The 25,967-nt window shown below is 40.6% G+C and overlaps 1 protein-coding gene and 1 long non-coding RNA gene across 7 annotated transcripts in view; one reads left to right on the top strand and one right to left on the bottom strand.

Moving 5' to 3' along the window:
• nrxn2b (neurexin 2b) overlaps window positions 1-23,122 on the top strand; it is an 884,227-nt gene extending 861,105 nt beyond the window's left edge. For 5 of the 6 annotated variants that reach the window (XM_084712251.1, XM_084712247.1, XM_084712249.1 and 2 more), the window contains 2 exons: window positions 4,546-4,624; window positions 20,029-23,122. In XM_084712251.1, coding sequence (XP_084568377.1) covers window positions 4,546-4,624; window positions 20,029-20,921 — 972 coding nt within the window. In that variant the 3' untranslated portion in view covers window positions 20,922-23,122. The remainder of the gene's footprint in view (window positions 1-4,545; window positions 4,625-20,028) is intronic. The other variant, XM_084712252.1, reaches the window with a different exon arrangement.
• On the bottom strand, window positions 6,579-24,227 carry LOC146306200 (uncharacterized). Its single transcript, XR_014769074.1, has 4 exons — window positions 24,161-24,227; window positions 23,373-23,474; window positions 7,637-7,828; window positions 6,579-6,776 (listed from the first exon to the last, which is right to left on the bottom strand). It is a non-coding gene; the product is annotated as an uncharacterized LOC146306200 (long non-coding RNA).
• Between the last annotated feature and the right edge of the window lie 1,740 nt (window positions 24,228-25,967).

Raw genomic sequence — 25,967 nt, forward strand, 5'->3', positions numbered from 1 at the left:
GGAATTGCTCCTAATGATACTGATTAAGGTCCTGTTCCATTTAGCCTTTCCAGTGAGCCAACATGCACAATAGCTGAACCCTGACACTGTTGGACCTGAATGGACTAGAACCTTGATTAGTACCATTGATAACAACTGTGTTTACTATTTCATGTCAAAGTGGCTGCTGTGAAAAAGGTTTATTATGCGTCACTATGATGGTAAGTTTTTTACAGTAGCTAAAGTGTTGAGGAACACTTAAACACAGCAGGGCAAATGGTCATTTTCCATTAAAGTTCTTTGATAAAAAGTTGCAAGTTTAAGCCTTTTCATATGAAATAAAAGGGCAGATAGGGGTTGATGTTAACTACAACTACCAAGGTGCAGTTGAGCAAGAAATATCCAGAAATATCACCCAGCTATAGATATAAATTTAGTTATGTGTCACAGTGTATTGGTGTTCATTGCTGCTGTCTGCTGTACTTTAAAGCTGTCTTAAATAGCTGTGAATTGTCATAAGTTCTCCTGGCCTTGACAGAAAAAAACACTACTTCCTCATGTTTTTTTCTTGTAAATTTATTGCTTTAATCTTAGAAAATATCTGAGTTTTTTTCCTAATAAATCTACCACTTTAATCTCAAAGAATAATAAATCTCATAAACTGAATTTTTTTCTGAATATTACCCAGCTCTGTCTTTTTTTTTTTGTTTGTTTTTATATAGCAATAGTTGGCCCCAACTTATCAGTAGTGTCTGTAGTTTACATCATGTCAACTTTATTTTCAGAAGCCCATGCAGACGCTGCCATAGTGCAGCTAGATACAGATAAGAGTTTGCCATGTTTTACAACTACTAACTATCTCTATGAAGATGGACAGTGATTCAGGGGTTTGCAACCAGGGTAGCACCAAAGTAAAATTACCAATGTAAAATCCTACATATAGTGCCTTTAAGTAAAACCCATTATTTGGCTTGACGCAAGCTGATGCAGTTTGGCTGCAGGTATGTTTGGTGAAACTCTACCTCGTGTTAGTTTGGTTTTCCACTTTGATATGATGATCAAGTTAATACTGAATTGTAATGTGACAGTCTTTGCACAGTCTGTAGCTTTATCTACTGAAAATAAAATGTTACTGGCTAAGATAACCATGTAGATTGTAATGTGCATGGAATAATGGACTTATACATGATTTTTCTTTGTTCTGATATATCAGCCATCTGCCTCCCTGCTGTCTAAATATTGGCATCAACCATCAAAAAGCCCATATCGGTCGACCACTCATATATGTGTAATGTGTGTAGTCCTTTCAGTAGTTCATAATCCATCCCATGGAGCCTGTGGTGTTTGTGGTAAAGCAAACATAGTAATAACATCATAAATACACTGGGCAGAGCTAACAGGAAGTAGTACGGCGCTCTAATGAATATCCCAAGCACCCACCAAGACACAGCGGAGGCAGGAGACAGGACCAGGGTGGCAGAAAGCAAGCGAGCGGAAACCCAAATTTCAATTTCTCCAACAGCTCAGAGCTACCCGCCGTGCTGTAGCTTTGATCAGACTAGAATAATGCGCTTTGATGCTTAGAATAAAAGATCTACCTTTTGATGTGTGTGTGCGCGGGGTTCTGAGTTTTTTTTCTCCCCTTCACCCCTCGATACTGTGGGTTTCCATGAAACAGACGGAGTCATCGCTTGTCTCGCTCTGACCCAAATTTTATGTCAGGGTGTTATAAAACTAAGATCACCAGCTACGTCCGTGCTGCTGCTGTCCTAAGTGAAGGAGAGGGCTCCCACGTGTGTGCGAGCTCACTCTGATTTGTCTGGATGGATGCAAGGCGGTTCGAAGTTGTGTCCTTGTGGACTAAAGTGATGAGGAAAAGTTCTGACCGGTTCAAACCGCTGCTCCTCCAGTAGTTTTCGGTACACTGGGTTAGTGGGCCTCATGTCACAATTTTCCACCCAATAAATTACACTTGGCGCTGATGGTGTGGGCTGTTTGGCTGTTTGTGGGGGTGAAATGGGGTTTACAAGTGTGTCACAGATGTTGCACTAAATTACAACTGTGATAGCTGCGGGAGGCTGAAAGAGCCATTTGACAGTCAGCAAGACGCTGGATTATTGAAACATTTTTTTCATTTATGGCCACAAACGCAGTCTGCCCTGGGCATTTATTGATGCCCCGGTTGCTTAATTTAAAGAAGTGCACATTTTAAATGATTCATTATGTGCTGTTTTATGTGGGGTTAGGGAGATTGAAGCAGCTGAATGCATGGATGGAATAGAAATGTGACTGCATGTATGATGGAGATGTTGCTGGGAGACTGAAGGGGGATCATTAGGCCCGTTTGACAGAGCCAGGTGACATGAACACACAATCAAACTCACAATGTAATTAATAAATGATTAAACCCGGGCTGTGCATTAATAACACAGAGAAAATGCTGTGCAGCAGTGTGGCACTAGAATCAATTATACTGATAAAAGCCCCCCCATTTTCTATCAGATGACCCCATCTTGAATAACAACCAGAGGCTGAGAAGAGAGGAGGAGTGGGGGTGGGGTCTCGGTGTCTAGACTCACAGCTGTGTGAGTCATGCAGTAGTGAGGACAAACCCTAGCTGCTAAATTGGAACCACCTTGTCAGATTTCATTTGTTTTCAGCTGGAGACCCCGCTGCTGTACCTGCTGTACTGAACTCTGCACTAACAGGCTTCATGTCTGCAGTCTGCTTCATCACAGAGTTCAAATGTCAGAGAAATGTCAACAGGCTGGGTCAACAAACAGACTCGCGGTATATAAAAAAAGCGCAAATCAAACGGCAGTTGTGTACACAGACCGTATACTAAATGGTGGACAGAGCTTCCAAGTCTGAAAAGTGAAAGGCAATGCAGAAGTGCCTTAAACCTGCACTCCTTCAAATGGCCAGCAGGGGGCGACTCCACTGGTTGCAAAAAAAAGCTTGAGATTGTTCTTACTGAAAAATGAGCCTACGTCTCACTTGATTTATGACCTCAGTAAACAGTTTCCTAATGACTTTAAGCTCTCAATCAATAGGCAAGTCTTCTTCAATACAGCATGATGTTCATTTAGTAAATGATGGTCCCATTTAGAGTAAAATAGATGATAAAGCAGGCAATGCTTTCAGGCGTGGCAACTTTGTGTTTGACAAGTCATTCTTTGTGAGTCTGTCCAGTACAACACACAGAGCTCACAAAACTCAGATCAAACTGTCAAACTAGACAATATTGATCACATGGATTAACATTCTGTTTCTACATGACCTATTTCTTCCCAAAATTGTTTTCAGAAACATAATTAAGAGACTGTTTAGCTACAGTATGAAAGAGTGTCCATCATTGTGTTTCCAGTTCCCAACAGACAAAACTGTCAAACTAGACAGTATTGATCAAATCTGTCTAAATCTATTTCTCTAGGTTTATCCTCTTAAAATATTTTAACATAATGTTTAGTTGTAATAGGAGAAAGAACCTTCACAGAGTCATGAAAAGATTGCGACCAGGTGGCCTGCATTGTTTCCGGTTTCCTCACGAAACTCAGGTCAAATTGCCAAACTAGGCAGTGCTGATCAAATTTGAATCAAGGTCATGTTACTGCATTGCCTGTTTCTCACCTAAAATGTTGTCAGAAACAATTGGGTGTACTGTTAACTGTAAGATGAGTAAGATTACAGCAATGCAGCTGCCATTGCCTATTTCTCACTTAAAATCTTTTTAGAAACATTGTTTAGTGTGCTGTTCAGCTGTAATATGAGAAAGATTTCGACAAGGGTTTCTGGTTTCCAATGAACCTCCTGAAACTCAGATGAAACTGAAAAGAGGCAGAGTGGAAATTGTTTTCAGAAATATATTTTAATGACTGTTTTGTTGTAATATGAGAAAAACTGCAAGCAGGCAGCCACCATTGTGTTTTATGGTTTTCAGTGGAGCCTCCCGTAGGCAGTACTCTTTAGCTGTAATACAAGACACTTTGTGGCCAGACAAGTCCCCATTACAAGTTATTGAAACAAGTCTCAGTATGTCACCCACCAGCTTCACACTCTCGTCGGCACTGCACATGCTGTTAATGCCAGACTCAAGGCTTCAAAACGATAGTCCTCAAACTAACGGGGCAAATCCTAGTCGGTTGTGCAATAGTGCCTCCAGTGTCTGACGTTTGTGCCCACACGACGGAGGATGTTTTAGACGGGATACATCTCTTTGACTGGTTGATGTTTGTTCAGAAAGAGCTTGTTTTACTTTGACTTCCCTCAAACTTCACATCTCTGCTTACATAAATACACATGGGTGCCACCCATAAAGCACATCCACCTCCATACTTTCAGTAAATGTGGTACTACTAACAAACTGCTCAACAATAAATCGTGCTGTAACCACAGAGCAGCCTTGGTTAAGTTTTTCCCTACTGGTTGCATTAGTTTGTGCGTGCGTTAAGCCAAAGACCTTCACTGTGTCTTCCAGACGCTCTTAATCCTCTTCAGTGTATCCTCTGCAACAATAAAATTTGTCCTGACTTTATCTCCTCTGCTTTCTGTCTCTGTTCTTTCCAGAATGCGGATGACCTCTTGGTAGCATCAGCTGAGTGTCCTAGTGATGACGAAGATTTGGAGGAGTGTGAGCCTGGAAATGGTGAGTCAACTCAGGGAGTTCTGTCCCGATAGTACTCGGTATCCTAAAGCAAAATGCGGTCTAGAAACAAACTCACCTAGACTACTGCTGTATCCCTTCCTCCACATTTTCTATGACACTTTGTGACTGCACAGCCGTCTGTATGCAGCTCTGATTGGCCAGATGTGTACCCTCCCTTATTGCTTTTCAAAGCAGCAGGCAGTCAGCAGCACCGTGGTCCGTCAATTGCTCAGCCAAGTGGTAGTATCTGGCATTTACCCAGCTGTTGCACCAATCTCCTGCCCCAATTTTAACAAGGCAGGACAGTTTCAACGTGGAATCGCAGCTTGTTCCGCGTGGCGCACAGCTGTAGGCTGGCAGGCCTGGTGGCTCAGGCAATGTTAGTGTGAACAGCGGGTCAAGTAATGTTCTGACACCATGACAGGAGGTGGAAGTTAAAGGCCATGTGTTTTACTCCCTGCCTCTGTGGCTTCGAGCTCTATTAGGCTGGCTAGAGTTGGAAACTGCCAAGAAGCACATACAGTGAAGCAGTGTGATTCAAACGACTGCCTTCCTCTACTGTAAGGCCAAAAATCCAGGCAACTAAATAGAGATATGCATATTCACATTTAATGACATTTTATCTCAAAAGATCCCGTCAAGATTTTTGTTGTTAAATGGCATTACAAATTTAGATGGGTGGTGTGGGTGGGAGAGAAACGACAATTGCCTCAATGAAACCTGTCATTAAAACACTGCCAGTATACATGCTGCTCTGGTGCCAACTTCCACAGATTCTAATGGTAGAAATAATTATTCCGGAAACCCTGTTAATCACACCTAAGATCAAAGATAAGACTGTTTATAAATGTGCACTTGATGTGCATAGATGGTTGTTAGATGCAATAACTCAAAAACACATTCAGTAAAATATGCGAGCAACATAAGCTAGTTTATTATATTCCGTCTCCTACCTCATTTTCATTTTCCACAAACAGATAAAGATTCCCTCTGAAAATTGAGAGTCAAATCATCAGGTGTATAACCCTCAGTCAGCTGAGATTCTTCATTGTTCTTTTTGTCAGACAGTGTGCATTACAATAACAGGATAAAACTGAAGCTTACAAAAATCACAGGGAGAACAATTATTAGAAATAAGGGGAAATCATAATTATACATTTATATTATCTGGCAGGCTGTAAACCTCACAAATTGAGTCTCAGAATCATCACAAAACTAAGCAGAGGAGAGTGATAGAAACAGAGCGAAGCGAAGAAGCTCTGTGGTGCGCTGGGATTTTATACCTGAAGTATGAGCAGGATGCACGCTTTCACCTTCTCTGTGTGGAAATCTAATGTAACCGTAGGGCGATATAGGAACTGCATGTGGCAGTGAACTAAAAGAAAAGAAGCCAAATCTTCATATTGAACAGCAAAATCAATTCGAATGACGAAATTCAGCAAAAATGGCCGTCATGATACAATGAGTCAAATACACCACAGTGCAGAGCCGTGAAGAGCAATGGAGCTTTAAAAGACCGTTCAAGAGGAGGGCGAGGAAGAAATTAATAAGTCAGACTTTAAAAAAGTTCTTTACAAAATGTGAAGCCACAAGCTAACAATGAAGTGCACTTTTATATGTGGGAGAAGTGTTAGCTAGTCACCCATAATCACATTTTACGTGATAAATTTATGTACGCCCCTGAGGTTGATGATTCAAAAATATTTGAGCTCTTAAAGAAGAGAAGAAGAGAAGTATTTTGCTTTAAAAATACTTAAAATTATCTTTTTTATTTTTTTTTTTTACATGTAATTAGTGTGTAACCAGGGATAAGTGAACAGTTTTTTGTACTTTATCAGGGACCATGAACAAAATACATTAGTCTCAAAAATGCTTTGTACTAGATTCAATTTACTATCTATATCTATATTTCCATTTACAGACCCTGGGCAGGTGAAAGGAAATGATAAAATGCAGAGCATAACCATCATCTTCACTATTATCTTTATTCATAGGAGTAAACAGAGAGCAGAATACACATATAATATGACATTCATATATCCAAAGTATAAAAACTAAAACTGCACATATTCTCACTTCACACTTATTTGCATATAAGCACCATTCACATCTTTCTCCTGCAGCTCCCCAGACCCAGGCTTGGTAGCAATTGCTGTGGGAAAAGTTTGCACATATACAATTAATTATGTGATTATATAATATCAAAATAAAAGTGCCTCATGTAAACACCTAAATCAGAAGAGACTGGCCTGATCTGGCTGGATCGGAATGCATTTTCAATTAGATTGAGAGGCTTGGTGTGAGCCTTTGATAATCTGAGCAACAAGAAAAAAAAAAAACATGTAAAAAACAAACAAACATGTTTCCAGTGGGGACAGAAACTTACATTCTCACTTTGCACTTTTTTGCATATAAGCACCATTTATATCTTATCCCTGTAGTTACTGCATATACAGTTAATTATAGGCTCAATCCAGGCTTTTATAACATGGAAAGAAAGCAAATAACAATAGAAAATGTATGACTAATCTTAGTATGGATCCACAATGTTATACAACACAAAGGCCAGATTTGCCCAAAATCTACCCCAATACCCTGAGAGTAGAATAAGCCTGAAGTAAACAATGAAAGTGATTAACATAAAACAGCAAGGGTGTCAGAATCACCATAATTCACTTCACTTTCCTAAAGTTTTTTCAGGGATGGGGATTAGTGGTCTGAATAGAATATATGTTGGACTGTAAACGGTAGGAGATTATAGCAATCGGTATGTTTGTGCGCAGAGAAACTGATCTGAACCTGTGTTGAGAAACTCGAGTGTAACATTCTCCTGCGGTTTTCTCTGTAGGTGGTTGGGACCGAAATAGAGACTCAATTCCCTTCTTATCGAAAGGAGAAATGAGAGTTTTTCGGTGGATGCTATGCCCAGGCTTAATCTCCCATGGGGAAACGCAGCTCTCTCTCTCTCTTGTATGCCCACACAAACACACACATAGTGGCAGACATGCTCACCTTTCCAGACAGACAGTTGTCTCTCTCACTCCGTGGGTGTAAAGTTTTCTCGCTGCAGCCGTCTCTCCTGAGAAACAACAAACGCGCCCGCGCGGGCAGGCAGGCGTGCACGTGCTCCCGTATCGCACCTTCCAGATGCTACGAGAGTTCCGGCGAGGCGAGCCAGCGGGGTCGGATAAGCCTTGGTGAAAACTGTGGACAAGGAGAGAAGAATCAACATTGTCCGCAAAACATGTCGCCCTCTCCATCACTGCTCCACAAACACACACAGGCCTGCAGTCATTGCGCGATAGGAGCCATTCCCAGTGTTTTCAATTACAGTTGAGAATGCAGTTCTGTTATTGAACTGCCTTCAGGAAGGAGGAAAAATGTTAAGCACAGCTGTGGATTTTCTATTAAGCCGCGCCAGATATGACTGCTGTGAATTCATGGGGATCAATACAACTCCTTCTTACAGTACACACAGCCAGTGGTTCTGCTTTACAGATGTATTTACCTGCAGCTGTAGAAACACAACAAAGTATTCAACTTGTTATGATAACACTTTATCTGAGGGGGAGTGCAACATTACACTGTCATAACCATGACATGACACCTGTTGTGAGCATAAAGGAGTCTTTATGAATTTGGCAAGTTATGTCATTTTTTTGATTGTTTGAGATATCTTTGTTGTGACAACTTCACTGAGTAGTCACTAAGTAGTCCCTTATAATGAAGTGTTTCAGCCAATCAGTTAGTTTGCCCGGGACCCATCATGCAGCCAGCAGGCCGACTCTGGCCAGACTGGGATATCGCAGTAAACACAGCCGGTGAACACAGCCTCCAAGACTGACAGTGACCAGTTTGACAGAGAATACAGTACTAAGGTGGTTCTCTTGCCGGGTTTGGCTGCTGGCAACCCGAGGCTAAGTCAGCTACTTAGGTGGCTAGCTCCATGGCTCACCGAGCTAACTGGCTAACTCTAGCTACGGATAACAGCTTCAGCAACAAGTGATCTCCATCAGGTAACTCTCAAACTCTCAAATCACCTTGGTACTGTATTATGTTGTCAAACTGGCCTTATAACATTTAATGACATGTTTATGACAAGTCCAAAATGTACAACTTTACTTGAAGTCAAAGAACATATTCATGACACACTTATAATGGTCTCAAGACAGCCAAAGTCAAAACCAACCACATATGACAATTTAATATAACGTTAAAACATAAAGCTACACAGTTGATAATATGTTGATAATGTCAATGTCAACTCTACATTAAAAATTACATAATTGTCCGAATGATACTTAATGACAACATTCATAATTGTTCATTAAGACTCCTTCATGTTTATGACACATCATGACATAGTTGTGACTGTATCCTGACAGCGTTCTGCACACCCCTTCAAATAAAGTGTTACCCTTGTTTTCTCACAACAGCACTCCATCCAGGAGTTTTTCCAGGAGGCTGTCTGCTGCTAAATGATGACCCTGGATGTAGAAAAGCTCAGACAATGAATCGTGAGGCACCCACTTGCTGACGAGCTCGCAGTAGATGCAAAATAGAAAAAGCACAGGACGAGGAGGGAAAAAAAAAAAAAAGACCCGAAGAAGAGATGAGCGGGAAAGAGCTGGAAGGACTGCGTTTGTGAAGGACTGACCCTCATTGAGATTTGTGTCACGTTCCTCTGCGCTCAAAGCAGAAGAGAGAAATGGGGGAGAGAGATAGAGCGGGAGAAAAAGAGAGCTCACGAGGATGCAAAATTGAGAGAGCGAGCGGAGTGAAATTCCCGTGAACAATTCCTGCCTTTCCCACCAGGCTAATTAAACTTTGACTTTGTTAGGGAGCCTTAATTACATCACCCAATTAAAGCTCTGGTTTGGATCCTCCAGTGTTGTTAATGAGCCTCTGTCAGAAGAGTGACGAGACCATGAAGCAGGGATCTGGATTACAGAGATGAAACATATACTGGAGGAGAGAGTGACGAAGTGAAAAGACACTAAAAAAAAGACATTTGTACACTCACATGACCACTCATTTAACATACATGTAAAGTCATCTACAGACACCAATTGTCTCACAGTAACACACAATTAGAGAAGATATTATCCAAACGTCTGTTTCTCCAACCAACCCTGCTCATTAAATCTCTTTCATTTCATCTCCATATTTCTCTACCTCAGCACGACCTCACTTTCCCTCTCTCTCGCGTACCTCTGAGATACTTATCAGTCCCTGGATGTTGTAGGCGCTATATCGGTTTTACTCTGACAAGATCAGAGCTTTGAGGAGCTCCTCAATAATTCATCAGACGATACGCTATAGAGACAATCTGCGAATGTTCTTTTTTAGGGCGAGCGCAACCGAGAGATTGGGCGATAGATGAGGGATGACCCAAAGAGCCAAGCCCACTCACCTGCCGTGACTCAGAGCATGCCTGGGATCAAACCCGCCCCGCTCGATCGGTTTGGGTGTCAGTTATTTGTCAGTGTGATGCTTTATCGATCTCCCTTAGCTGGCCGTCCCCCACAAGTAAACAGCCCCGGGATTATCATGGGGGTTCCACAGTTTAGATGTTTAGAGATATAGAGGCTTGAACCGCCGTCCTCTGGATGATCTTGGCTGATAACAGGGCATCCAATCTCTGCCACCGTCTCTGCTCTGCCTAAGACGATTAAAGTGCAGGAACTGCACTTAGATGGACCCTGATATTTCACAAATGATCTGAATAATAGCCCAATCAGAATAAAAATACCTCATGTTCTCACCTCAATCAGAAGAGTCTGGCTGGACTGGACGTAAGCCTGATCAATATGAATACAAAAACCATGTAAATGTTTATTCTAATCATTGCTCTCGTTGGGATAAATATATTCTTTCTGTGCATTTCCGCCCCATGTGGGAGAGGATGACGCGTCACGATAAGTCTCCTGAGGGACAGAAACATAGTGGTAGCAAAACAGGACTGTTAAAAACCTTTAAATATTTAAAGATGCTAACATTGTTTCCAGGATATGATGTGGTTCCACCTTAACAATTACCAGGTGGAAACACCGGCAGATCACTTCACTTGATGAATTGTTAATGAGTAGATAGTAGTAGTTAATCATGGGTTATAGGAGGACAGACTTATTAATTAATCAGATACTATGTTAATAAAGTAGGTGATTGGTTCAGAAATATCTGTCAATCGACAAACTCACCACTTTCTTCATGAGTCGCTCCTGATTAACTCTGAACCAGCCGGCTGCGTGGCACAAACTAGTGGCCTGAAAGTGCTAAGTGCTAAGTGTGTAACTACACAGTATGATGTGTAATGATTAAGTAATGAATGGTCACTAGTTTGTGCCAGTCAGCAGCTGGTGTTAATCAGCAGTGACTCATGGATAAAGCACAGATATTAATGCATCAGTCATCATCTAATGATTTATTAATAAAGTATCTCCCAGTCTGTTTTCGAGAAACTCATCAGTATCTACTATTATAGTCCTCAAATCACAGTCATTTACTTATGACTCATTAACAATTCATTAATTATAAGGTCTTTCCTGACTCATTCCTCACTGGTTTCTTAGTCACTATCACTTTTTTTGTGTAGTGTCTTGAAAAATGTTACCAGATGGCGTGAGCACAAATGACACAGTAGAACCGAAAAATTAAAACAAAAACCAAAATGGTGACAAAACGTTTTGTATAAAATGAGAACAAATTCTAAAAATAGTGTGGATAATAACAAATACTATACAAGGCAAGTTTATTTGTAGCAATTCCAAGTGCTTTACATATGGCATAAACAGACAAGATAAAAGAAACAACACATTATTAAAAGACAGAAATAGAATAAAAAATGAATGTTGTGGAACTCTAGTTCCCAAGTTGGGGTTCCCGACCCCAACTGGGGACCATCAAAGCTTCACAGAGGGTCACAAGGCCCTCTTGTTTTACAGGGGTGTAAGAAAACTTTTTTTTAACATGCAGTAGACCTATATCTCCAGATTTCATTTATTCCTTGTAAGAAAACTAAATGAAACTGTCATTTTTAAAGAATATTATTCTAAGATATAAATTTAACAAAACTCACTGGACACAGTGAAGACCTTCTATATTCACAGACGGAGAATAACCTTGTCCTGCACAAGAAAAGAGTTAACAGAACAATGACCATGTGTCCGGAAGGAGAAAACACTCAATTTGTTAAAAAAAAAAAAAAGAGAGAGAAACCTATTAAATATGTATGAAGGTTAAAAATTAAAAGAAAATACAGAATGCAGACAGAATTGTATAAAAAGTTGCTAAAAAATATCAGGAAAACTCATCTGATACAACAGGAAATAATCTTTTCGAAATTCAACTCAGTCACTTGTTTCACACAGACCTCCTGCAGTTCACTGCACTGTTTCAACCATCGTTGTTTAAGCAGTGAAAAATTGACTTAGCACTAATCTGTTTTACAGCAAAACCCTGACCTCACATTCATACAGGCTAAAAGGATGTACAATACATTATAATAATAAAAATAAAATGTCACAAAAGTCTAATAAAACAAATAACAAACAGACATGTCTGGCAATAATGATACACAGCAATAAAATGAAATATCTATAAAATATGTCTCTTAGTCAGAGGTCATCAGTTTAGTCAATAATAAAAAAGGGCTCCCTGAAGGAAAAATGCTGGAAAGCCATGCCAGCTAAAATGGAAGAAAAAAAACGCATGTAACATAAATAATGTATTGATTTAACTTCAAGTCCAACTCCAGTCATGTTTTAAATGATATAAAATACTCTGCAAGGAGTAATAAATTGTCTGATATGGGTTTTTTGCTAAATAAGTTTGCAACAAATACCTTGTAAAAATGTCTTACATCTAGCTCCATAGCTCTTCCTTTAGTATTCAAGAATCATGAATATGTAAATATAAGTGTACATTAACTAATTAACATTTATTTGCATAACCATTCAGTAATTGTTCATAATTAATAAACATAAATATGTATTGTATATATGCACACACACCATTTATTTATGACTGCTATGGAACAGTGTTCCAGTAGTTTATGTACCCGCTGTACTTTATCATCAGAGATACACTTGAGTAGAAACAATAAGGATTAAATATAGCTTTCATAAAGAGAAGTCAGGGGAATCGGTTATTACATTTGTTGGCTCTAACGGAATAAAAGCAGCGGCTGCTGCTCAGTCAGCTCAGTCTACTGTTAAATGCACAGATCAAAACCCAGAGAACTGCATTATTCAACATTATATGCAACCATTTCACTTCATAACTGGTCAGTGGTGCGTTTTGTCATCTTTGCTATAAACTCCACATTTGTGTCGTCTTATTGAAAGCAGTGGCGTCTTGTTTCTCTTCTCGTGCCACTGTTGTCTCAACGGGGCGTCTTTCTACTCACGCTTCAAACTGTAAATAAATATCATGGATTCTCCCAGGGGCATGGTGCAGACTTACTGGTTCACAAATTGTCTGAACCACCTCACCCAGTTATTTCTCCTTTTTCTACTTAATTCTGCATTTACTTGAGAGCTTTGCAGTCTAATTCAACAGATACACTTAAAGGGAAGCGTGCAGCGGAGACGAGATGTGAAGCAGATATACTCCAGCACCGCGGCAGGAGGAAAAAAAAACATCTAGAGACCATGAAGTGGGCCAGGAACGGGCCCAAAGCAAAAGCAGTGAAGTAGTGGATTTTGAAATTCTCTGAGCATATCTGAGATTTACACCACAGTGAGGCAGAAACACCAGGCCGGCCAGAAAAACAAATCCAGCCAGCTTCGTGGAGTCGATCCAGGTGCTGATGAGCTGCTGGGAGGTGACTTTGACTCCAGCCAGTATGTGACTCTCAGTGAGACACGATATGAGCAGAGCATCATCCCTTTGTGTCAAAATAAATCAGTTTCGCCTGAGAGCGACGGCAGCACTTGTAAACAGTTTATGGAGTCATATGTATAAAGAAACAGGGTTTTTTTTTCTTCCTGTTGTACAGATTATATTGCCGTAATTGTACATATTGTGGCGTGATTTAAAAGCAAGCATTGGGAAATATATTATGCTCGGACACGCTGCTGGATTTTCCATCTGCAGCCTAATCAAAGCTGAATTATAGAATACTCAAACTCCAAACAACCTTTTTGCTCTAAATATTTCAAATGGATGTGAGCGGACTGACGTGATCGGCAGAGTAACGATGTTTGTTAGGAGGCCGACACAGATGCATCAGTATCCATCAGCCCTGCTCTCATTTTGAGTAAATAGAGGGGGGGGGTGACTCATACCGGCAGCGGTGTGGAGAGTGGCGTGTGGGTAAAGATAAAGCAGAAATTTCATCATGCGGGCTAAACGTGGTTCCACCGCCTCAGCTGTTCAAATCAATGGAGTCAAACTCAATCAATCAGGCTGAATATCTTTGAGTCTGTCTCACTTTGATGCGTAAATGACAGTCTTACAATGTTAAAGAAAGAGACGCCCACACACGCTGGAATCAGGCACCGTTTGCATCAGAACTGACAGAACTGACTGGGCTCAGGCAGCCCTGGTTCTGGCTCAAACTAGAGCACGACTGACATTGGATTTTTGGGGCCGATATCGCTAGCGGCCAATATTCTTTTTTAATATACTTACATGTATGTAGATAGATACAGATAGATAGATACTGATGTATCGACCAATATATATATGTATATATTTATTCCCTAATATCAGTATCGGCCCCCAAAACCCAGTATCACCCGAGTCCTTACACTTCTCTTGTATCCTTATATACGGTCCAGATCGATATAAGGGAATAAAGAAATATCAGTATATTAGCTGATATTCTTTATTTCTTTCTTTATGATCTCAAAAAAGTAGTTAACACTTGTGACTAAGACATGTAATGGAGGCAGAATATTTTCCAAGTTTAATGTCCAAAATGATATAAGGGCACTGAATCTGTAAACTTTCACCAGTATTTTTAATAATTATAAATAACAATAACATAAATAGGGCAAAATACATGTAAATGTTAAATCTGAACTTAGGAAAATATTAAAATATAAATAAAAATATTAAAATATAAATAAAATACTGCCTATTAAGCTAACAAATGAAAACAATCTGCATTATGTTCATTAAAAAAGAAATCATATGGGCACATATTGGACAGCATGTATGGTGATACTGATATTGACTGACAGATGTGATCGGGATGATGATATCGGTCAACCAACATATCGGTCAGGCTACATATACAACTTGAATTAAGAAAAAAGACTACATATACATAAAAATGCTGCCTATAAAAATAAAAAAGAGCACAAAAACAAAATGTGTTTGGGAGCAAAAACGTATTCATTTTGAATTTAATTAATTATCTGTAAATACATTGTGATTCATGTGTATTATAAAGGGACTACATCTCTAATTTCCTTGTACAACCATGTGTTGATAATAAATTACCTTGGATCCTTGCTCTACACTGATACATAGCTGTGATAGGTCAATATCGGCTGACTGATATCAGTCAGACACTGATGAGTGAACCACAAGGTGAGGGGATTTTACTTAAATGAACATGATATTAACAAACCCTGATGTAAAATCATGCTCACGTGGGTTGACGTTGAAAACCGCCTGCATGTCACAGATCCATCATGGCTCTTCTTGGCAGCTTTCAGCAGGAGAACACGTGTTCTTTGTGATGATTCAAGTCAAGTGTCTCAGGCTGTCAGCAGCCTGCCGGTGGGTGTGAACTGAACAATCAGAGCTGCGTACGGAGAGGAGAGGGTGCAGTCGTGGAGGAGGGGGAAGCCAATTGAACTTGTTGATTGGTTTAAAGTATGGTTGCAGTAGGCTTGGGTCACACAACAGGAAATGAAAAGATGGTTCACTTGATACGTTCCTAGTGTGCTGAGATGTGGCTCACTCTGTGTATGAGGGCTGAGGTTCATTATTTTTCCAGTAGCCACTGCCTGCCACTCATACAGGATGATGATATACTGCCTTCAGGCTTTGGCTCTACCAGGCACTCAGAGAACAGCAGAGTGTTGGAGTGATGTGTTGAAACAATTCTTTACTGTTAAAGATAAGGTTGCTCTGTTACTGATACCAGTATTGGAAATGCCAAAAATTCTGGATTTGGTATTGGTGAGTATGCGAGTCTATACCCAGTCTGACACCTATGTTATCCCTGAAACAGGACCCTGCTACTTCCCTTATCATGAGCCACCTCCATACAGGGTTAGTAGTAGAGCAGTTAAAGAAATAATAATACACATTAAGAGATATTTTTTACCATGCTAGTATCAGATCAGTACTCTGTATCTGTCCATATGCAAAGTTCAGGAAGAAAAAAATGGTATGCAAACATCTGTAGGGTAAAGACATTTTTATACAATGCCTGCATTGACCCTTTTCGCTCAGTGCTCTAATAACAGTTTAGCAAGCCTGGTCTCCAGCAGAACCTCCATCAACTTCCCCTTTTCCTGCACTTAAGATGTGACTACAGTGTATATATTTGGCTTTTACAGGGGCTCCATCAGCGTTGTTCTTTTTTTTTTTCTCCAGACAGTTCCACTTTACTGTGCAGTGATTGGCTGTGAGTGCGAGTGTAGATATTTTCAGTTGGTACGAAGTGAGAAGCGAGGTTGTGGTGGATTAATGGGATTTCTGGGGTTTGTGTCCCATGTGAAGCTAAATGTTAACTTTTCTTAGACTCAGTTGACTTATTAATTTCAATTATTGTTATTATTGCTCGTATTTGTTTTTGTTATATTTTATTAGCATTGTTTTCAGTTGCAGTTTTGTTAGGTTTAGGCAAAACATTACACACAAAACACACAACATTAGACAGGTTCTCAGCAATCACAAGGATGCATCGTCGAGGCAATGCGTTCCAGCCAAGCACAGCACGGTAACAGTAGCCAATCACAGCATAGAAGGACGGGAGTAGGCAGAACAATCTTGGAAAAAAAAACAAGAGACGTACCAGTTATATCTTTTAGCCATCTTCAAATTTTGACAAGCCTGGCACATAGTGTACGTAAGTACAGAAAAGGGAAAGTGGAAAGTTGGACAAGGTTCCACTGAGTACTCAACTGTTATTGGAGCACAGAGCAAAAAGAGGCGGGACTTAGGGAAGATCAATTTGCCTCCTGAGTGCATAAATACTTGTTTTAAAAGCGCTGTACTCTGGGTTCACATGAGGTCGACAGAAAAGTTAAGTCGATTCTGTGAGGATTACATGAGGAGTTTACCGTAACAGGCCAATCCATTTGCAGTGTCAGCCTCATGTACTGTAAGTGGGGCACGCAGTGAGTGGAGGTACCTCTTCAGTAATTGGTGGGCTGCACACCGAGCAGAAGGTATAGAGCTTGAAATTGCACTCGCAGCATCTCTACCATGCAGACAGATGGCAAAGCAAAGATAGTGACACCACCATCTCGTCCGTCACCCTCAGTCACACGTACCTTCCCGGATCTCCGGGGAGCAATCTCTGAGGTCCCTGAAACTGGTTTAGTGAAATAACTTGTCAAAGTCACGCAAGAAAAAAAAAACAAAAAAAAAAAACAAAGCACTAAAACTTGCAAAATCCTACTCCGTTCGACTCTCCTTTGTTCCTCAAATATGCCACCACACTCTGCTGTCCTCTCAGCCTTCAAGGTGAAACACAGCCCTCAAACACAGAGAGAAAGAAAATATAATGGAGAGAAATAACTTGAGCATTGCCATGGAAACTAGCCTTTCCAGCACTGGTACAGCAATAAGTTAGACGAAGAATCACTAAGTTTTTTTCCTTCACAGCTCTCACATTTTGCTTCATTTCAAGGCCTGTTTTCTCTGAAGTGTGTTGTTATATGCTGTTGTGTTTAGTGGCTTTGTTAACTCAATGCATCACCTTTTGTAACAAAGCCTTTTCTCTGAGTGAAAATGTATGGCTGTATAACTGACAAGGTTTGGGGTGGCTCCGGGTTTTGGGGTGCTTGAGCGTTTGCTGAGCTGAATTAAAGGGCACGGGGGGGAGGGGGACTGTTCCAATCCCAACACCTCCCCCTATACCACCCCCACCCCCCCCACCCCCCCCCATCCCTGAAATGCCTGATCCAACCCCCCTCTCCCTCTGAGTCACTCTGATTTACCTCATCAAATGAACAAAGAGCCAGAGTCATGATTTTATGCTGGTGATGTTGGCATTTCTTTGGTCATGTTTTGCTGTTACCTTCCCTTTTTCTTCTCCCCAAGATGTGCCATAATCTAATTCCCGCTGCCATGTTTTTTCAAATGTTTCCTTGACTGTGACCCTTACACATTTGTCAGACTGAAGGGAAAATTGTACATACTGTTACTGATATTCTGCCATGTTCTGTTAACATACACCCAATATGTTTAACCCTTAAAGGGATAGTTTGGATTATTTGAAATTGGGTTGCATGAGGTACTTATTTATTATCAGTGTATTACCTACAGTATATGGAGGTCAACATGCCCCCAGTTTGGATTTTTTTATTGAAACACAAGTGCTAATAAACAACTTCTAATACTGTTGATAAACAGAGAAGCCATATTGGATTTTGAGGTCAGGGTTGATGATGTTGTCCGAGTTGAAATTTCCAAATGGGGACTCACAAATTCCAACTTCCCAGTTAACATGGAATGTACCATAAGCAACATGCTGCTATGGACAGGGTCAGCAGCAGTCTGTAGCTTTACATAAAGTATTTTCAGCGTTTTACCTTGCCTTCAGCCAGCCTTTTCCAATGGAAAACTGGCATTATATGAGTCAAGTATTGCTCTTGCTGAACCAACCAGACTCCATTGGCAAAATCAGTCATTTTACCATGCAGAACACTGGACTTGTTCATCTACTGCTGCTGCTTTGTTTGTGTTACTGTGTGACTCTGGTGAATTCAAACTAAACTTTTTAAAACACTTAACTCAAACAATAACGCAAACAAATTAACCAATCAAGGCAGTGGTTGACCATCGACTCCCGTGTTCTATGAGATAAAATTAGTGTTCTTGCAAATGGAGAAAATGGTGTCTGAAGGCAAGGTAAAGCGGTGAAATTATTTTCAATATAGAGTACACTTTTAGATATGTTTTTTTTTGTTTGTTTTTTTTTTGTTTGTTTTTTTTTTGATAGGCCTTCTTTTTAGGGTGGCTAAAACAATTTTTGGTTTAGCTTCCATGCTGGTACTCCTCTCTTCGACCACCCTGATGTCAACCGCCATCTACTGTAGGTAATACACTGACAATGGATAAGAACCTCATACAACCCCAAATCAAATAATCTAAACTATCCCATTAACTCCAGTTGGGCCTCCAGTCAGTGGTAGATGGATTCCTCCTGAATGAATACAACTTTTTACAAATATTATTATTATTGTACACCCAATAAACTTGATTTAATTTGGGTGTTGATTTCACAGTGGGCTACAATCAGATTATATAACCAAAGCTTGACAACAAATTCTGGCTCATTAAGACAATTTTTGTAAGTGTTCACTTGTGTTGGTGGCTCTTTAAGAAGAACATTGCACCATGTTAATGTGTGGTGTTTGGGAGGGAAGTGGGCACCAGGGAGTCATGTGAGAATAAGGGAGCTGTTTAATACTGTCTCTCAGTGTACTGTAGTGTCTACTGAGAGTTTGGGTTAGAAATTAGGGGCATCAGTTTTCCCGCAGCAGCTCCTGCGGGTCTGCATACAGATTAAGCTAATTAGAAATGAGCCATTGAAACCACCATGCCCAAAGGGGGGGAAACGGGATTGAGCCCATTCTTCATGAGAATTTTGAGAGAAAAACTAAATGAATAATTCAAGAATATATTTCCTTACATTATGATTACTTTTCACCCAGTAGACACAAAAAGAGGAGAAGAGGTAAAGAAGGGGGGGGGAGTTGTTTATCACTATCCGAGAACAATCTTACACAGCTTTCTTTTTGTAATTTTTTTTTTCATGCAAAAATCATGCGGCCAATTTGTTGATGTAAGTGACCTGAACCTCGTGGTTTGCTATCTTATTTAACCAATCACAGCAGAGACTTCTGAGCGTTAGTGTAGTCAGCATAGGTAAGAGTAGAAAGTTAGCAGTGAAGGCTAGGTTGTGTAGTACAATAGATGTTAAGTTGTTCAGTGTAATTTGTACTTTTATCTTGTTTTAGTGATATAACATGTAGGTCTGTGCAGCACAGGGAGATAGTCACAGTATTTTCTTACATCTTGTATTTTAGTCCAGCTCAGAGTTAGTCAGCATATTAACTTTTTAAATAGACCAGACTAACTCAACTTTAGAACTAACCTCATGTTAAGTTTTAGTGCTGCTGTTGCTGTTTTTCTTCTGTTGATCTGGAGGTGGTCCCTCTCTCAGGTGGTCTCTAACACTCTTTTCCTCCGTTGTCTCTTTCTTGTCCTAGGAGGTGAATTAGTGTTGCCCATTATAACGGTGGACTCCCTAGACCCCCCATCCATCGCCACCCGCTACCCAGTAATCCCCCCGCCCCCCACCACCTACCGCCCCTTCCTCACCCTGCTCGAAACCACCAAAGAGTCCCTCCCCTTGCCCAACGGCCGGCCCCCCTGCCCCTTGGACCAGGAGGACTGCGAGGAGACCATTGAGGTGTCGGCGTACGGCTCGGGGGAGATGACCGAGTCGGATGACGAGGACTATTACAAAAACTCTCCCCTGGTCACCGACAGGACTGTCCTCCCTCCTCCCCCAGCCGCCGAGGGCGGGGTCCAGAACCCCCGCGACCGCCACTTCTCCCGTATCCCCAACTCCCACCGTCCACCTCTCTCCTCCACCCCCACAGCTAACCCCGATCAGCTCAGTCCCCGCATCAAGCCCGCCGCTGGCGGCAGCAGCAGTAGCAACAACAAAATCCCCGCCGGGAAAATGAACACCCGGGACCAAGTGCTGCTGCCGCCGGCCCACCCCTCGTCAGACCCAGGCCACCGTAGAGTCCCAGGAATAACCTACCCCCCGAATTTCCCCCATGTTCCCACTCCAGACCCCACGTCTCCGGAGAGAGGACTCCCCGGCGCTGTGGAGGTGCAGCAGTCGAGCAGCACCACGGGAATGGTGGTGGGCATTGTGGCAGCCGCCGCCCTCTGCATCCTCATCCTGCTCTATGCCATGTACAAGTACCGCAACCGCGACGAGGGCTCCTACCAGGTGGACCAGAGCCGCAACTACATTAGCAACTCAGCCACGCAGAGCAATGGAGCCCTGGTGAAGGAGAAACAGCCCAGCACTGCCAAGACGGTCACCAAGAACAAGAAGAACAAAGACAAAGAGTACTACGTCTGAGGACGCGCCGCGACACCCAGAGACAGACAGCGGACGCACTTAGAGAAGGAAAGAGACGAGAGAGAAAGAGAGAGAGAGAGAGAGAGAAAAGGCAGTATATGGAGGGCGATTCATTAACACTCAGTATTGTCAGGTGGCTGAACATGGTACCAATCCAGTCTAATCCCAGAGAGGATGGAAAATAAGGTGACATCATGCTTTTGTCCACACCTTTCAGCTCTGCTTTGACTGATTTGACTTCTTATTAAATGTTAACATGGTGTGGATTTAAGGAAAGGCGATTACACCTCAGATCTCAACACATACTGTGCCAACACCCATGTACTAACTGCTGATAAAACAGTGATTTATGGATCAGCACATGACAGGTTATTTAATATCTTGAGTACTGTAAGAAAGCACCACCGTCAGTATTTGTGTCAGGGTCTGTACTTCACTCCCAGGCGAGCTTGTGGTGTAAGCAGTCGCCTTCGACAGTATCAACATATTATTTTCCAGCTAGGCTTGAATTAGCAACTTGACATCCCTCTGTAAAATCGATATACTGCCAGCTTACAGAACCACTGTGTCAAATCCAGCTCTCCCGCCTCTGTAAGTGTTCGACGTCTCGGATCTCTCACCTCTCGTCAGATCTCTCTCTCTCTTCCTCTCATTGGCTCGTGCACTCTGTTTCTCTCCTTGTCTACGGTGCTCAAGCAGCCGATGCAACGTAAACTCTGCCGTGTTTCAAGCATGTAGTATTCATTTACGAACAAAAAGAGATAAAAACTGTTTTTCTTTCTGTGGAGTTTTAAAAAACAAAAAATAAATGACAATGATTGATGATCATAACAAAACGTTAAACGTAGCAACTATGTGAGATACCACCGCTCCAACCTAACGGATGCCAACTTGTACGTTTAGCCGCCAAAAACTTGTCGAGGCCAAACCCCCCTTTGGTCGTCCTTTGTTCCAGCAGATCTGTGTCATGTGTTTCTGGGGCTCCGAGGCACCCCATAAGTGGGCCAGCAGAGAAACTGCGTCACGTCCTTACAGTTACTAATAACCGAAAAACAGAAAAAACCTCCAGCAAACCAGATGAACTCTGTTCTATATAATTATAAATATATGTATAGACGTTGCAGAAACCTATGGACCTAAAGCGTGAGCGAGTGGAAAAGTAAGCAGCGAAGACGGACTTTAGGATTTTTGACGTCGGAACAGTTTCACCGCCCAAATTCCCCAATCCCAATTCCCCCGCCCCCCACTTCATGAACAGTGCGGCTGATGCAACGCCTTGCTGCAAGACTCAGTCACTTTGGTTTGCTCTTCTCTTTTTTTTATTTGATTCTTTTTCTCTGGAGAAATGAGAGACATTTTAGGGAAAAATTCATTCTTGCTGGAGTTCCACTGTGGAGAGTCACATACCCCGCGGCTGAAAAAGCAACTGTGTCTCTGGCCCCCGTCTCTCGAAGCCTGACTGGACTGATGGCAGCCAATGGGCGAATAAGCGAACTTTTGTGGGAAGAGCACACACATAAAAAAGGTGAACGGCAGTTCCCTGGAAGATGTACAACAGAACTCTAGTATTCCAATTTTCTCAACTCTATTAAAAAAAGACAACTGTACCATGAAAAGAAAAGAAAAATCCTGAAAAAAGTTTGTGAAATGTCTAAATATTTGACTCTCATCCCATTACTAAGAGAAATGTGTTTTCCCTACTATCATTCCTGTTTGGAGAAAAAAATGACTATGATTCTGGGAAACTGAAATTTCTATGTATTTTCTTTTGGTAATTGAGCAAATGTGATTTGGGTTATGAACATGAAAACCACCTGGTTCCTCTCCTTTTATCCTCCATCTGTCATCCTCAATCTATTTTTTGTCCTGCATCTATTCCTTTTTCTCTGTATGTCACCATACCCTGTGGAGAAAGCAGTCTCTATCCATCCATCCTCCATGTTTATTTTTTTAATTTTCATTTGTTTTAGATCTATTTCTGTCTATATGGCTGGAGACAAGATGGCAGCCGCTTCATTTGACAGGCTCCCGTCGGTTCACCCTCCCGCCACGTTCGTCTGGTTTCTCTCTTTCTCCATTCCGAGCATACTCCTCCCAGTATCTTCCTGTTCTTTCTAAATGTTATTGTAAAGTGTTCCAGTGAGATGACTCTAAATATGTGTACATTAACAGAGGGAATACACTTGGTTATATACTTCTTACTCCCTGTGTCACGTGGTCTCTTTATCGTCTCCTTGTCTAATTTGATTTTACCCAATGACGTAACACAGATAATTTGGACAGTGATAAAAAAAAAACATTTGTTTTATGGAATAAACTTAATCGACTTCGGAATCATTCACAAAAAATACATTCCTTACAATTATAACTCCAGAATTGTGCAAGAATCATCAAGTTTTTAAGTTTTCTATAATATAAACTAAACTGATTACTAAATTTTGAATCAATTACCTGAACAGAGAAGTCTGGATCAGCCTCAGGCCAACACCTCTGGAGTGGTAGGGACTCAATGTGTGGCTGAAGAACACGTCACCATTAATTAAACTGGTGTCACTGTGAAAACAAGAAAAAACAATGAACCACCAGGCTAATCTACGGAAGCCCTGAGAGGCAGGTGAAGGGAAACATTCAGGTGATCCATTTTCTAGGTCTGATCTAAAGTGGTTTTTTTTTTGTTTTTTTTTCTTCTGAAAACAATTGAAAAAGTCTGGAGGCCTATTGCTGAAATAGAAAGAAAAATAAGAAAACAGATCAATATCGCATTATAATGTTATTATGATATACAAACTTATCACACTATAACAATAAAATATTACATAATATACTATTCATCTTGTTATAACATAACATAAAATATAAATTATCACATAATGTTAAACTTTGATGTTTCACAATATTACCATGTTATAACACAATAAATTGTATATTGATAGAAAAGTTTCTTGTTATGTGTAGAGCACTTACAATATTAGATTTTTTGGGGCCGACGCCATACCGATTTTTGAGAGTAAAACAATTCTGATATTGATATATCGGCCTGTATTCTTTATTTGTATATATATAAAATCCAAAATGACATCGGGGCAGTGAAACAGTAAAGTTTATACTTATAGATCAGAAAATGGATCACCAGATTTTCTTTCCTCACTTGCCTCTCAGGGCTTCCATACTGACCAGATCTTGCAGGTAACAGTTTTTTTTTTATTCCAGTTTGACTAATTTAAGTATATAAATCACACCTGTGGTGAAGCCATCTGCTGCTTTTTGAATAGACATTCAATAGGTGGTGCTTGGCTGTGATCCCTCTAGAAGACGTAATAATCATGTAAGTCATATTTTTATAAGTTATTTAGCTGAAACCACTTACAATAAGTGCATTGAACCATTAAAGGGTACAACCCAGAAACAATGAGACTCATGCAGGTACGTAAAATGTTCTAAGCTGCTTCAAGTGCTACCTTTTGAAACAATAAGAGTTGGAGAAACAGTTTTGATTTTCTTTTATAAACACATCTAATTATCAGAATCACAGCGAATTTAACCCCCTAAAATATATTTCTTGTTTCTAAGGTCTGCTGTTTCAACTTATCACACAGATTTTGCTTTGGAAATACATGTATTTGGAAAATTCACATGCAAAACTCTCATCAGTTACACTCGAGTCTTCATGAACAGCCTTCTTCACACCTCTAGAGGGAAAATGCTTTTCACATAGCCAAAGAAAAAATCATCACAAGTAGCCAATCAGTTTGGTGAAGATGTTTTAAAAATGAAGGCATGATAGTGTTCCAAACTTTAAAAAGCAATCATGCAAGTCAAGTAGAGTCTTCAGGAGCTCTCCAATCAAGACCACTGCGGCTGTACCTCTGTTTAAAGGTAAGGAAATGTTTTTGAAAGACAGAGGCTGAGGTAAGTGATCTAATGTTGTACTGGTGACTTATATGAAAAAAAAAAAAAAAAAACTGATCATCAAAACCGTGACCCTGAAATGCACATAAATCTTATTATTTAGGTCTATTGTCACTAGTTCTTAAGATATAAATGAAATTAGTTTGTTACAATGAATGTTCTCACAGGCTTCTTACTAAAGTATATCATTGACTTATAAAATCAGAGACACTATAAGTCCCGTCTCCACTAACAGCCTGGGGTTAGTAAAGTTGGACAGGTCTAATCTTACCTACTTTAAATAAGCAAACATTTTCAGCAATGACTTACCGTACATATTGAGGTTTCCTTCGAGCTGAATGTGAGGACGCCAATGTTGGAGAAGAAGAGACCATGTGAAGTGGACAACACCAGCATGTCAGTTTCTCATGGTTCAGGGTTCTGGATCACAGAGAGAGAGGAGTGCATTAGCCTATTATGTTTAGTTTAGTTGATTTGATTTATAAAAAGACAGTGTGCAATGACACTGATCTTTTACAAGAAATGAAAACAGTCACACAAGACTGAAGACGCTGATTTCCATCTGTAGTTCTACACATAACAAGAAGACGCAATAAATAAAATTTAAAGCACAGTAAAGACTACAGTAAATGCAGGTGCCTAATAAATAAAGCAGTAGGTACACACTGCAGGCTACAATATACAATGTAAATCACAGGATAACTACCTTATAAAGTGACCAGGCCACCAATGCAGGTGCCTTACATAATGAAAACAGTAAGTACACACTGCACAGTACAAAATACAGTATGAAATACACAGTAGCTACCTTCCAAAGTGACCAATGTCTGGGCCGAGCTCAGTCTCTCTGGTTGAACATTAGATCAATATATGATGCACAGCTATCCTGCTCTGGAGCAGGTTCTAGTCAAGACACATACTGTACCTTTTACACATATAATGCAACTTTTACCCACAGACAATCTATCTATCCATGACATTTCTCAGGCTCCTGTGTTCTGTATATCCCAACTATATTATTGTCTTCAATCTGTGTTATTGACAGAACAACAAGATGAAGGGTGCTTTCTTTTTCTTGCAATTATTCAAGCGGGCTTGTGTGTGTGTATGTTTGTGTATATCTATATCTATATCTAT

Source organism: Lutjanus erythropterus, chromosome 23 (genome assembly GCF_056507025.1).
Source record: "Lutjanus erythropterus isolate fLutEry1 chromosome 23, fLutEry1.hap2, whole genome shotgun sequence".
In the NCBI taxonomy this organism is placed as follows: Eukaryota; Metazoa; Chordata; class Actinopteri; order Lutjaniformes; family Lutjanidae; genus Lutjanus; species Lutjanus erythropterus.